Below are 15,068 nucleotides of genomic sequence, written 5' to 3'. Positions count from 1 at the left end.
TCCACTCATAGTTTCTCTGTGCCATGCTGTTGTGTCATGGCTCTGAAATTCGGCCAAAGTGGCAAATTTGGTGATTTATTGGCAAAGCAACAATTATTTGGAACAAACCAAACACAGGAATCAACTGTGGAGGAGCGGATTTTGAAGTGGATTGTCAAGAAATTTCTAAAGCCATTTTGCTGCTTATTTTTAGGTGACCAAGATTTACGCCATTTGTTTTGAATTAAAGAACGCTACAGCCAGGACACAAACTTTTCAGAGCCACATGGCAAGCCCAGTGAGGGGCCATATTTGATTCTCAAAACATAGACTTTCAGTGGTGCATTTCTTTGCATGGTTATAGCACTTCTACTGTACCGGGAATCTCCACCTGCAGCAGTGACAGGATCTTGAGGATGAAAATGGGGATCCAGCAAAGGGAGTCAGTAATGACGATAGAGAAGAACCTTTTGGCGATGGTCACCTCTTTCTTGATGTGGTTGCTGTATTTAGTGGTCTGAGTCCCTGTTCTCTGGATGTTATAGAACATGCTTGCATAGGAGAAGACAATGATGAGGAATGCCACCAAGTTCAGACCTGCAGAGAGATACCTGGTTAGTTTCTGGATGGCCACGGATGAGACTGTGCTTTTACAAATAGATTTAGAGAGTAAGTTAAAAAACAAAACAAAACATGTAAACAAAGCAAAAAAGCCCAAAGGACTATTGCAAGAAGAAATCCCCACCCAGGAAAATGACGATGGAGTAAACGTGAGCCCAAAGCGTCTCTGGCTGCTCAGAGTGCAGTGGGAAGCAAACTCCATTCGTCCCGTAGAAGTTACGAAATAGCCTCGTGCAGGCCAGGGGCAGGAAGGCAACAATAAAGCCGAACACCCATATCCCGAGAAGGATGGTGACAGTTCGTCGCCAGCCAGGTGTCAAGTACTGGAAAGGGTAGACGATGCAGATGTATTTCTCCAAAGTGAGGTAAGTGAGGAGCAGGACTGACACCTCAGTGGACAGCATGGCCAAAGAACCGATGACCTGACACTGGTTGCTGTCCATCCAGGCCTGAGCGTGCCGGTTGTACTCGCCGCGGAATTTCAGGTCATACGCACCAATCATGAAAAGGTAGATTCCCATCAGCCCGTCTGCACCTGCAAGGAAGGAGAGCTCCAATTTAAAACATACCTCAGGAGATGTATTTTAAGTGCAGATGGGTGATACAATTAAAGAACTTGGATTCAGATCCAGCGTACTATGAGCAGCTTAAACATCCTTTCTTTAGTTTACTTTAGTTCCTATGAACGTGAACAAAAGACAAGTCATTACATGCTGTTATGTTCAGTACAGGAGGTTAATGACAGAGAGCAAGGACAGCATTCACTTTGTTGTTTAGAAAGAAACTCAATGTACAAGTTCTAAAAATAATTCTGTGCCAGGCTGCCTATTTCACAAGCTGAATATAAAGATTCCAGATGCTCAGAAACTGTGTAGCATACATTCAGAAATCAAACGGTGTTTGATCTCAACCCTGCAGAACAGCTCAACCATGATAATCCAAACCCCTGGTGACAATATACATGTAAAATATAATATATAATTTATAGAATATGTGCATTAAAGAAATTGTTTGATGTTTAAGGCCACAATCTTTTTCGCGTTCTTACCAAGAGTTACAAGACAATATTGATACCACTACCAGATCTGAGTAAATGTGTAAATATGTAGCTGGACCTAGCAGCCAGTTATCTTAGCTAACTTCCAGCACCTGCTGTTTTTACATTTTTTTTTTCAATTTACATTTATATTTAAGCTTTTTCAAGTCTTTATAATAAGATGAGATAAGATAATTGGCTGCTGGCTGTACCTTCATAGTTAACAGATAAGCTTGAAAGTAGCATTGATCTTGATCTAACTCTCGGCAAGAACCGAATAAACCTTATTATCCAGAAAAGTTGAACTATTACACACTGCATACCTCATACAGTAACATGGCAAAGATCACCTTTGATAATAGCTTTGACCCACTGTGCTAAGAGCCATCAATCAAAGGCTGATTGTCGCTGTTTGAGGAAGCTGCCAGAAAAGATTGGCTTTGGCTACAAAGGTTAAAAGGGGGCTGTCAACATCTATCCACGGATTTTTATAGATAATTGTGGACTAGGCAGTGATGATGTGCACTTCACATGACGTACACGATGACAAGGAACAGCACTTACTGTATGTTAAGTTTTACAGTACTGTACATCTAGTGAACAGACTGGAAATCCATGTGTTGTACTTTGACTGTTGGCTTTTAAAATGTTATTTTCTTTCACGCCTACTTTCTCTGCCCTCCGCAAATCCATCACAAGGTCTTGCTTGTCAGAGCAGAAATGTAATTCACAACTTCCATTCGCCAAGGAACTCGCCATTGCTTCATCATCAGTCACTAGTTAATGTTTAGGTTCTTGCTGAGACAGTTAATCCATTACTCAAACCGTCCTGACAGTAAAATTGAAAGGAACAGCTGAGGTGAAGGTAAAGTTTTGCACAACCTGAAGGATTCTCAGACAACCTTCAGAGCTGACACAAACCTTTACACGACATTCCACTCTATATTTTTGCCTGTCTAGAAGCTTTTAATTGTTACTGACTTTTTAAAATCATGAGATATACATGCAGCGATGCAGTACGCTTTCAATTTCCCACGAGTACATCAAAGTGTTAAAGATGAAAGCTGACCTCTGGCTGACTCAACTGGGCTCAAACACAGAGCAGAGATGGTTCAGAAGACCAGTGCTCAGTTTCATTGATTTACTTTAAAAAGAAAAAGGTGTTCTGAGAAATAACAAACATGTCAGGAAAGAAAAGGTTAGATACACAGGGGCAGAGAGAGAATAATGGGGGATAAATGTGTGAGGAGCCACAGGGAGGTAACATCAAGGGATGAAAATATATGAAATGACCACATATGAGACTCAACCTCCAGCTTCATGTCCCTAATCTTTCCAAGTTCTTTCTTCTCAGACTCAACTCTGTTTCTCGTTAATAACTAGATTAAAAGCAACATTGTGACATGCCCTGCCTTCATGAGCAGACATAATCCATTGTTGTTGAATACGAAGCAAAGAGTGAACAATATCCAGACTATTTCCCATGTGTTAATTACCTCAAGCTCTGTTTCTATCCACCAGAAATTAGTGTGCTGCCAAAAACAGTCCTCCCTGACATTCTAGTAATAAACTTTTAAAGGTCGACGCATTAAGCCAGCCCCAAAAATCAGATAATGACTAATAAGTGCCACCCTCCGCATCCTCTGGCTTTCACGGTGGATGTAGCAGGAAAGAGCAGATATCAGCTACAACATAGAATTTTCTGCTCTGGATATTCTGAGCACATTGATCTCAGCTGCTCCCAGACTCGTAGTCCATATGAGATCCTTTATGTCTGACCAGAAGACGTGAAATGCCAGCATATGACGTATAGTAATGCATACAGTAATGTGACATTTCCCACATATTTCATGCTTTTATGTCTTTTCTCTCTGTGCAGTTACTAGTCAAATAAAATTCTCTCTTGGGAATGAGACCATAAAGCTTGTGTACACTGTGTGGTTTCATACCTGCATTTGGTGGCTTCTTACACCACTTCCAGTTCCATTAAAAGTGGATTTGTTTGCTTTATCTTGTCATCAACAACATACTGTTATGAACTCATTTTCCTCCTGTGGCTTATCATGTGGGACCCTCACTGAATGTCTACTGAAAGCTAGCATGCCAAAAAGGAAAGGAAAAGGCAGCACATGATTTTTAGCATAAGCGGCCGCAGTGTGTATCAGACCTCTATCTGTGCAGTGTCAGTCTTCCCGTAGAAGAAGAAGCTCTTCAACAAACTCTCACAGCCCCTATCTGAATGTCACCACATATCGAAGCAGCAGATAAGGCTGCATATCGAAACACTACATTGATGCGTTTTTACTATCAGTCAATGCATTCATGCGAAGCAGTTTTAGCAACTTGGTTTTGCACATACTGCACAAAAATAAATCCAAAAGCTATATATAAACTTTGGGAAAATGCTGCTGTGTCAAAGTGAAATAAAGATAGTGTGTATTCATGAATTATCTGAAGTCCTTCGCTGGACTGTTATTGTTGAGCAGTTTGTGCCGGTTTTGTGCTGTGAGTACTTTATTTTTTATTCACATGGCAGATATCACATTTTGATATGAGATTTCACTATGTTTATATTCAGCATTATTATTCATATATTGTGAAATTGGTGTTGATGAAACACACTGATAAGCACACTGGGAACTAATTTCACATTTCCTACAGAGAGTCTGGAGGAAGTATTTTGCAGAATTTGTCTCTTCCACTTCTGTAATTATATCTGGCATAATTAAAGACAGTTAGGTCTCTAAACATAATTAAGTTGTAAATATGAATGTGTCTAGACTGTGTTCTGTGTTCAAAAACCACCAATTTATCAAATGTGCTATCCCTGCGTGACTGACATGCAGTGAAAAACATTCTAAAAGTAAAAAGCTAGTTTCCTCTTCATCCCCCCTTTAAATGCAGTGTGACTTACAGCAGAGGGAGATGATGCACATGGCGTGGAGTTTGTTCTCGGATCGGATGTACGAGCGCATGCAGATGACGAAGATGTTGCCGAAGCAGGTGGTGGCGGAGACCACCCAGACGAAGACCCTCAGCACGATGTTGGCCAGCAGGTCCTCGAAGGACGAGATGCCGTCGGTGTTGGGTTTGCAGCTGCGCACATGAGGAGCGTAGCCGCAGTACTGGAATTTCTTGAAGTAGCTGCGTGCAATAGATTAAAGAAGAAGAGGATTTGCAGCTGCAAGGTTTGGGGGTTTTATCCTCAAGTGTGCAGCCTGCATGCTTCCACAGGGTCTTTCTTTTTGTCAGTGGAGACAGTTGGAGAGCAGAAACAGTTATGAAAGGAAAAAGTGCAGTAATTCTGACTGGGGGTTTGAACTAAGGGTAACTTAGAGGTAACAAACTTAGAGGAAATCTATCTGAACTGAAATTGAAGCTTTTCCTCTTTTCCTTCCTTTTCTATACCTGCTTGAATTATCTGAAGGATTAATTTAACAAAGATTCAACAGTGACCATTCAGGCAAAGATAAAATTAAAGGTTCAACTCCATTTACAAAAAGAGGAGATAAGAAAAAATCTCATTTAACTCCAGTGGTATTTAGCCACATAGACAGAATTGGGTTTATTTGACCATTGTTCTGAAATGTCAAATATTTATGCTTCAACCCAGCAAAGGTGAACAAAATACCATTTGTGGTTCTCAAAGCATTTAACAGTTACATTTAAACAACACTAAAAGTCTACAGCCATGCTAACAGCTCAGTGACACTTTGAGCTAAATGCTAACATTACCATGCCAAAAGAGAAAATGCCAGTGTTAACATGCTAATGTTGTGCAGGTAATGTTAGCATGTCAGCATGTTAACACGTGCTAATTAATGCCAACAGCACAGCTGAAAAGTCAGGATCACTTTATCCTGTGGGTGAACATCAATGTCGGTACCAAACTTTATGGCAATCCATCCAGTTGCCGTGGAGACATTTCACTCTAAACCACAAATGTCAACCTCATGGAGGTCAGTAGGCCTCATCCGCTGGGGACCATAAATCCATCCAAAAGCTGAAGAGATATTTCAGCATTGACTAAAGTGGTGAAACAACTGACCAGCAGGCTGACATTTCCTTCCCTGGAGCCATGATTAAAACCACCACAGTGATATGTCTTTCCAGGAACAGTTTCCATAATAGTCCCTATGAGAACAGGATAATCCAGAGTAATGGAAACTGCTTTTGAAAAATGCAAATGTTATTATTCAATGCTGTGAGCAGAACAAATGAATTTCCATTCACCTCTGTCGCATTAGTGCAGAGGCAGAAATCTGTGAGACAAATATCTCAACATCTGGAGAAATAAAGCCTAAAATCTGCACGTCTGGATAGAGTTAGGCTCCAGGTTGAGTGAGAAATTATCTCTTTTGTCATTTGGGTGAACTACCCATTTAAGATTAGAGACGTTTTGTGCAAAACACACTTTCTGCATCTCGCTGTATCTTCCTGGAGCTTGAATGGAACCCTACAGAACAAAGAGGCTTGAAGAGCTGCTGTGAGCGTACACAGGGCTAAAGCAAGGGTGCTTATTTTCTCTCTGTTGCATCCTTTCCAGTCTGCATGGGTGCATCTCGAGCTGTTTACCCAGAGAGAAGATGGATTAAATTAAGCCTGACTCTCCCAGTTGGAAGAAAAGCCTGACATTCTCGATAAGGCTGGCCAAGGACTCGCCACAAGAAATACGTGTGAAAGGCCTGAGGTGTCTTAACATTACATGACAATGGAGTACTTACATATGAGTCAAGTGTTTGAGAGGTTCAAACATCCTCCGTTGTATGTTTTCAATTTCTATTCCTTCTATGCTCCTAGAAGATACAAAACATATTGATTTTGTCTTAGCTAGATGCGACACACACACACACACAGACACACAATACAGTATTGATTTATAACCATACACTATTACAGTGAAGTACACTAAGAGTCTTCAAAAGCACAAAATGGTCTTTGCAACAGCTTCTCAAGGACTAAATGAACAATTTTAGATTTTTGTCTATGGTGTGAAGTCGTGCTTGTGTTTCCCAGGATGCAGCAGTGTGCACTTACAATGACTTCAGTTTATGCAGTTTGTCAAAGTGGTCCACTTGGAGCTCCACGATGGGATTGTATGATATATTCCTTGAAAAGAGACAGAAACTCAGTACTGAAAATCAGCCATTCAACGTATTTACAACTGGTAATGAGCTCTCTATGGTCGTTTTTATTGTTAGTGGCGGAGTTCGCCATTCCTGTGCTGGATTCAGATTGCCGACATAACGACGAGGGACTTAGCGGAAAACGATGCAGCCTTACTGTTAAGTGTTCATTCTCTTTGCACCGTGTCAGAGCTATATTAAGTTCCTGCTAATGCAATCAGAGTGTCCAACTGCTGCTTCACATTAAGAGCATTCAACTGGGGAAACATGGAGTGGCTTTTATTGTGAAGCAGCTGCAGGAAATGCAATGTGTCTGTCAGCGTGGTTAGTACTGACTGCAATTGAACAAAATCAGCAAGATAACAAAACATTTTAAGGATTACAGCTTTAAAAGACTTTGTCAATCCCTGACAAAATCAAAATGCTATAAATATTCATGGAATTGGCATGCTTGCACACAGAACTGTTTATCCCAGTGTATTTGTGGAAACAGAACTCACAGTTGGAGCAAATCCCCCAGTAAGACAAAAAGATTGTGAGGGATCGCCATCAGCCTGTTGTTGGATAGATCCCTGCATGCCAAGACAAATCCACAGCAGTTCCCCAGAATCACAAAACAACAGACAAATTGATGTACAACACTGAGTATCTGACGGATGCATACAGATCTTTAAAAGAAATCCACCCACTGTAACTCCTGCAACCCACAGCATAACATGCACGCCGAAAACAGCCCTCCAATACCATCTCTGTGATCTTAGAATGTATTTCGCCTTTTTGATGCATCCACGGTTTTCACGAATCCCGACGGCCTGTGCATGAACTCAGCTGTCGGTTACATGTGTGAAAGGAAACAGTTATGGTGACGCAGCAGAAGGAAAGTGTGAGTTTTTACAGTCGATAAAAATGGGAGAGTCTCGGCCCTCACAAAATGTACTGTGGCTACAGGACATCGAGGTCTGCTGATGATGCATGCAATGCACAGTTCATCACCTCTGAGGTGATGTGTTAACGGGGCGAACATCACTGTCTGCTGTGCACGGGTAAGGACATGAGTCAGATTAAGTTTAAATGCTTCCTTCTTTCCTTTCATACACCCTCATTTCTCTGTGACCCCATCTGCTCACCTATTTGTTTTTTAAATCTGAATCTTATGTAACAGAGTATAAATGGTAAATAATTCCACTTGCTGTAATTTGGTTTTTATTTATTTTATTGTTATTGGCTCAATAGTGCCCCCTCGGGAGCTATAGTGTGCCCCTGGATTGGTGTGGCGCTGTCACTTCCCGAGAGGCGTGCTTGAGGTAGGTTGTGGTGCATAGCACGGGCAGGTAAATGGTTATTGGTATGATGAACCCTTGTCTATTTTATAAATCTATATGCAGTATGAACTACTTGGATGTAGAGTGTGTGAGGGATATTTCATACTACTCAATTAAGGATGTTATCGAGCAGTTTGAGATACTCTGTAAGATAGCTATCCAGCAAGCATTAGCATAAATGAATGTGCTGCTCCTTTTACAGTGTGCTGTGCACGAGACCTCAGAGCCCACTGACCAGATTCTTCTCCTGTTTGCCAGGTACATATTTTGTATTATTGCAATGTTTTAATCTTGCATTATAGTATAAAATATGCTGTCTGTTCCAGAGAGGCTTGCTTGAGTGTGCTCTGCACGAGACACCAGAGTCCACTGACCAGATTGTTCTCCTGTTTGCCAGGTTGGCTAATAAACGGCTCGAAAAAAGACACTTCAGCTTCCCGACTTCTTTATAAACAAAATATACACAACGCAGAGTCGAGGGGTTTTGAACCAGCCAGTGACAGAGAGTGACTGAGCATGGTTACACTTACTTATCAGCAACAACAGTTACAGCAAGAAGAGAATTTAAGTTATCATGTCTGCTGTGACTTTGCTGCATCATAAACTTTAGTGATCTCCTATTGGGTGTAAGTTTGTGCTGGGGCTACTTCACCTGTATCGACGCCAGACTTATTCAGTGGTGGACTGAAACTAATTAAGTTTACTCAAGTACTGCACTTCTATACAAATTCAACGTATTTGTACTTGAGTTCTTCCATTTCAAGCAACTTTATTCTTCTGCTCCACTACATCTGTCTGACAGCTTTAGCTACATTTCAGATTGTAATTATTCATACTCTACTGTCCAGTGAAAGCCACGTATCTCCACATGTGGCGTTTTTAATTAGAAACCTTCTGATAAACTGATGAATTAAGTGGTTTGAGAAAATTATCCTACTTCTCTTTCTGCTAAATAAACAATTTAAAAGCCCTGTTGGATTAGCATCGGTTCTGGCGGCGTCTATTGTTTTTCCAAACTAATTCTTATCTCGATTGCGGTCTGAAAAAGAGTAAATCCATCATGTTCAGCGTCCTAATTGCTATTTTCCAAGCTACTGTAGCTGTCATGTGCCGTTGAGGCTTCTGTTCTACGGATGTGGCCGTGGTTTCAAAAATGAAATACACATCGTGTTGTGTATGTAAGGTTGACTCAAATGATAGTGTGTGTGTCCATGGTAATGAAGGAACATGTCAGCCAGTGCAGAGCTGGGTTTTCTACGGGCAGCGTAAGCATTCAGTCTTTCCTTTTAAGGTATGTGAGCCTCTTAGATATCGACTGATGTCAAGCAATTAAGAGACAAGACATGTTGTTTGGCCTAAAGATCTCCACAAACTCTTTGTCCTCTTTGTGTTAAAAGATCCACTGAGGCAAAAAAAAAAAAAAAAATCTAAATCGATAAAGATTTTAGGGGACATTAGAACAAGAATTATTAAGACCCAAGAGGCCTTTAACAGCTACAGAAGTGTCAGCCAACAATACGGCCCATAAAACGGTGCAACAAATACCTGCAAAAGGTAAAGGCGCAAAGTAAAAGTACAGATCTGCAGGTGTCTCTTGCAACTCTTAACCAGTTGCTTGTGCTATGACTCCAGAAAAACACTGAAGAGAAAGGGAAAATATATGCTGTATATGTATAAGAACTAGGCTAATAATTTGTTTTTCTTTTTCGATGTAGGGTCGGTCAAGGGGAAATTTTGATCTGATGAGTTCAGAGGTTCAGAGGCATTAAAAGAATTAAGGACATTTCAAAGGCTTCACAGTTTTCTCTCAGCAGTATTTTTCCATGCTTTTTTCCCTCCTTCTTCTCTTCTGCTAGTGTTGTCACTTCAGCTTCTGTTTGGCACAATCCTAAAAGTTGTGAAATTGCTCACATACAGCTTTGATTGCACGATCACACAAAATTACTTACAATTCTCCAAGCTTTTGGAGGACTGAGAAAGCCTGTTCGTGTATATGGCTGATCCTGTTCTGCTGTAAAACCCTGGCAATAAAACAGAAAAAGATACAGGAAATCATTTTACTACTGTCCGACCTGCTTAATCCCATTTAATGAAACACTTGCAGCATTGAGTCCATGCTCACACTAGTAGCAGTAATTCAGAATTAGAGAAACTGAGGCTGATTTGCAAGCCTCTCACAAAAATCCAAGCAGAAGCCAAATTAATTAAAAGCAAAAACTTTGCATTTGCCATGGACTGAATTATGTAAATGTATACTCACAGAACTGTCAGCTTGCTGCATGAGTGTAATGAGACATTTCCAATGGTTTCAATGAGATTTCCCTCCAAATCCCTGCAAGAGCACGGTATGAAACGTACATACACAGAGGACACACAGACAGACAGAGAATACATTCATCAAAAAAATGTCTTTTATGACAGGACAGCTTTTGATTTGTTGCCATCCTACTTACAGCCAGTTGAGTCTTGGCATTTCCCGGCAGATGTCATCCAGCTTTGCCAAAGAGTTGTTCAACAAAACCCTGACAATCAGTGAGACGCAATGTAAGGAGTTGTACTGCATCTTCCTCCAGGAGGAACAATAATTCAGTATAAACTAATCAACAAAGCCAATAACTAACAAATGAATACCTGACCATTTGATGATTTGACAGAACAGCACAACAACGCAGCACAGAAACAAGTCTCTGACAGCTGTAGCATATTATATTAAATAAAAACTCACAGTAAAACAAGGGAGTTCAGCCCTGAAAAGGTCATGGAGGATATTTGATGGATGTTGTTATGTTCTAGGATCCTACAACAAAAAACACAGGAAATAGTTTCAGTCTTATTTTCACAATATTGTTTGAGAAGAGATGGCATGCATTGAGATATGCGTGATGTGTCACCTACATGCAATAAAAAGAAAATAATGCAAGAAAAAGATAATAAAACTTTGTTTAATCAGTTGGAATTATTTATGACAAACTGGACGTCTCTGCGTTTGGCGAACTGATATTTACATAAAGTAAAATATCCTAATATACTATGCATGGAGCATTTTATATTCCTTTGGTGCAGAATTTTCTTTCAGTGGAGACTAAACATACAACCACTCCAGCTTGTGCAGGTCCTGGAACACCCCCGGCTTCAGGACAGATATCTTGTTATAGCTCAGATACCTAAGAGAGGGAAGAGAGTTTGGGAGGTTACCTGAAGAGGATGCTCTCTGAACGTGCTGCACTGCTGAGCACTGCTGATAGTTTCAAGCAAGTGTTCTGGCTGCATTTCAGAGTTCATAGTTATTGTCTACAGTCTGTTCATTTCTGAACACTATATGCACTCCACCCTCTTACAATCTCTGTGCACATAACCGAGCTTTGAGAATGTCAAGAAACTGGATTCACTAAATTGCCAAAAGTATGTGGACACTATACACTACAGTATGTGTAGAAAAGCCTCCTCAGTTGTCAGGCAATAAAAATCATCCCAATTCGTCCCATTTTGACATCATCCCAAAGCTGAATGTTGAATGAGGTGGAGCCAGGGTTGCACAGCTGATCATTGCGATTTACAAGAGTGCACTACAGTTTCAGTCATAACCTCATTAACAGTGTCTTAACAAGTATGTGAAAGCTGAGCAGGCAGCTGCTGATTTCAACAGCTGTCATGAAAACTGCTGCTGCTTAAAGTAATCAGCTAAAAAAAGGACTACCACTAATGTCATTTCAATAATTGTGGACTGAGCTGGTTATAGAAATCTAGGAAGGTTTATATAGAAGTCAGCTTTTCTCCGACTTGTTTAAAAAAGAAGCTCCACAACAAGCAACTTTTTTATTTTTGTCTGATTCTGTTCATCTGCGAAGAAAAAGATATGTTTGTGCAATAATATCCCGTTTACGAATATGCAGTTCACAAATTATGGACGTCTAGTGTGCAGAAAATAATTGAATGTTAAAGAAAGTATATCAGGAATTAAAGGTTTTCTGTCTGAGTAGGACACTCATGAGAAAATAAGTCAGTGATTATGAAGCATGAGCAAAACAGCTGATGGCAGCTCAACTTCAGCAGTCTGCCTGAACTAACTGCTTCATTTGTTGTGCAGCCTATGCAACTGTTTGCTTTATCTCTGAATGGTAAGCATTAGAAAAAAGAACAAACTTACAGCCTTGTTAAATTATACAGGCCCCTGAATGCATCAGGACTCACATCTCGGATCATATTGTACTGGAGATATCTATGTAAAACAAAAGAAAAGCACAAGACAGTTGGTGAATCATTTGAATTAAACATGAACAATGCACAAAAAAATAAATACCTCTTGGGCCTGCTGGTTTATTGAAACACACACACGAACACACAGTGCTTACACTTGGTTGTGTGAGTAAGAAATAGAACTTGTTTACATGAAGAAAGATTTTTAAATATGGACACTACCCCAGCAGGGAGAAATTAGTATTTGATATAAAAAATATGGATCTGTTTAATACCTGGCAATCTTCTTTTATAGCTTATACTGTGACTTCAACAAACCTCAACTGACAGCAGCGTTTTTTCTTTGTGCATTTTGCCAGTTCATTCTGATGTTTATTTATGCAGACCACAGGGAAGTTTTCAATCTGGTCAAACCGTCAGAGCAGCCACCGAACAGCCGCTGACAGTCTGACACAGCCAAACGGCTCCTGGCGGAGGATCAGACCTATCCTCCCGCTGCCACACTCAGTGGCACTGTGTGAGCTTGATAAACAATGTAAGTCTGCAATGAATTAATCTGTGCGCAGGACAGAACAATCACTCCTGTCAGGTAGTCGTCTTACTCTCACACGGATCAGCTTTGTAGCTTCAAAACTCCTATCTGGTGTTTGTCACTCAAAAGGCTCGTCATCGTCTCGGCTCTGTGGTATCATGAATGATTTATGCTTTACTGAACGGATGGTGCAGGCTCTCGTGCATGCTAATAATACTCTACTGAATGCTGATCTGAACGAGACTGAATAAATGTAAATAAAAAAGAGCAATTAGTTTAATTAATTGAAATGTGAATAATGTAAAAATGAAAACAAAGAAAATCATGCACAGACAGTTTGTGATATAAATACATAAATCAATCCATACTTAATGTGAAACTCACAGTTTCTGTAGGCTCTGGTACTTAAAGAACGTGTTTGCTCTCAGTTTCTGAAGCTGGTTCCTCTGCAGGGACCTGAAGGACGGGAAGAGGCTCAAAGTGAGAACATAGAACGAGGCTGACACCATTAACAAGCACTGTCACCCCTTCATGTTGTCATTATAATAATTTTAAAATGTGGGTTTAAATTATAAAGAGGTATAATGTCTCACTAATGGGGTTTACAAGCCTAAGTGAATGTTATTACTATTTAAAACTTAATGTCTGATTGCAACGAGCCTAAAAGACTGCATTCCTCAGTCTCAATTTAAAATGTCAGTGTGGCTCTCATATTTTTAATTATTTAAAATACCAACAATGCCTTAGTTTTTATGATGATCTTCAAAAAAACAACAAAGCAATTAAAAACAGCAACAATCACCTTTTTACACTCAATTACCAGAAAATCTAATCTGTAAACATGACAGACCAGCCTTTTTAATTCTGTTTTATCATCCAGAGACGCTGAGTGTCCAGCCTATTCCAAAGCTTTTAATGGATTAAAGGCTGATTAAAGGCTCATCCACTCACTCAACGTCATGTCAAGCACTCAGAAGCCGCGTTTGAAACAATGTACGATTTTCCTGCTGTTAACACTGTCTCATTGGACTACACTATGCTCTGTGACGATGAGATGACGCAGCTCCACTCCTGTGGCAACACTGAAGGTACACTGAGGAGTATTCCCGTAAACAAACACACCTGTTTGTGAGTAGATGTGCATTCGTTAGATGGGCTTCCTGTTCCACTTCAACGTGGGCAAGTTTCATTCACAAACACGTTACCAAGGAGCAAAAAGAAGCTTAAAATCCTGCTTTTGGGAATAAGCAAAGGTTTAGCAGTGTCAGAAATCATATAGGAGGAAGCAAAACGCAAAACGATGAGAAGGTGTTAATCACACAGCTGCTGACGACGTGTCATCAGAGCGGTGTTGTGCTGTCACAGAAATAAAAGAGTAAGTGGTTTACCTAAACTAAATAACATCATGCTGAAAAAGAGCGCCCATGACTCGCATGAGAGGCAGTCATGTGACTTATGCTGCCAGTCAAAGTCAGAGGTTGGAATATCCCAGGTGAAAGTTCCATGTTATGACCTCCAAATGTTGCAGGTGCGCGACGCCAAAAGTAAACAAAAAACATGGCTGACGTGACAAAGTGAAGATTCATCGCACAGCAGTGAGGAGGAAAAACGATACGTGGCACAAAAGACGCCATTATACATTTACAGCACTTTTATACTTGGTAACGTATTCGCTATCTTATACAAATACTGCAGTCTATTAATACACCCTAACCTCCTCCCCTAATGACTGGAATGCACAAGTGAGGAATGAATGCACGACACTGAAAAGAAAATATAAATGTAAAATGAAATAAATTAAGACAGACAAAATCAGACAAGTGCTTCTTCATGAAGTTGGGGAAAAAGCTTTTGCTTCAAGTTCTCAAGTAGGAACTCAGACTCTGAGCAGCGTCTCAATGTACTTTTTCTAGCAGAAGGTCGGAAATTTTCAAGTTCTGAGTTGTCTGGAAAAGCAAAAGAAGACAATACAGAGTGCTGCGGGGACGTTTTGTTGGCCAACCAAGGAAACCACAGAAGAAGTAAGGTTCATTATGTCTGCTACTGGCGCCACACTCGAAAGCTCTCAGCACAGGTAGAGCAGTGATGACTGGGCCACTGTTTCATCTTATATTTACTGATGCATTCGAGGTCATGCAACCAAACATGAAAATCTCTTAAACTTGTGTTAACCACAGACTTTATTTCAGACATCCGACCAAATACCTATTTTGACTTCTAGACGAGGGCTTTTGGGCTCATTCCTGCAGGCGTCT

At 40.4% G+C, this 15,068-nt stretch overlaps 1 protein-coding gene across 1 annotated transcript in view; it reads right to left on the bottom strand.

Moving 5' to 3' along the window:
• The window catches only part of rxfp1 (relaxin family peptide receptor 1), a 56,017-nt gene that overhangs the window by 1,033 nt on the left and 39,916 nt on the right, over positions 1-15,068 (bottom strand). Inside the window, exons 5-17 of the mRNA XM_041943696.1 lie at positions 13,198-13,269; positions 12,232-12,303; positions 11,177-11,248; positions 10,810-10,881; positions 10,538-10,606; positions 10,345-10,416; positions 10,034-10,105; positions 7,263-7,334; positions 6,674-6,745; positions 6,361-6,432; positions 4,551-4,780; positions 725-1,135; positions 358-576 (exon numbers count right to left, since the gene is read on the bottom strand). Coding sequence (XP_041799630.1) covers positions 358-576; positions 725-1,135; positions 4,551-4,780; positions 6,361-6,432; positions 6,674-6,745; positions 7,263-7,334; positions 10,034-10,105; positions 10,345-10,416; positions 10,538-10,606; positions 10,810-10,881; positions 11,177-11,248; positions 12,232-12,303; positions 13,198-13,269 — 1,577 coding nt within the window. The remainder of the gene's footprint in view (positions 1-357; positions 577-724; positions 1,136-4,550; positions 4,781-6,360; positions 6,433-6,673; positions 6,746-7,262; positions 7,335-10,033; positions 10,106-10,344; positions 10,417-10,537; positions 10,607-10,809; positions 10,882-11,176; positions 11,249-12,231; positions 12,304-13,197; positions 13,270-15,068) is intronic.

Source organism: Chelmon rostratus, chromosome 9 (genome assembly GCF_017976325.1).
Source record: "Chelmon rostratus isolate fCheRos1 chromosome 9, fCheRos1.pri, whole genome shotgun sequence".
In the NCBI taxonomy this organism is placed as follows: domain Eukaryota; kingdom Metazoa; phylum Chordata; class Actinopteri; order Chaetodontiformes; family Chaetodontidae; genus Chelmon; species Chelmon rostratus.
This window is presented reverse-complemented; position numbering and strand designations above follow the sequence as displayed.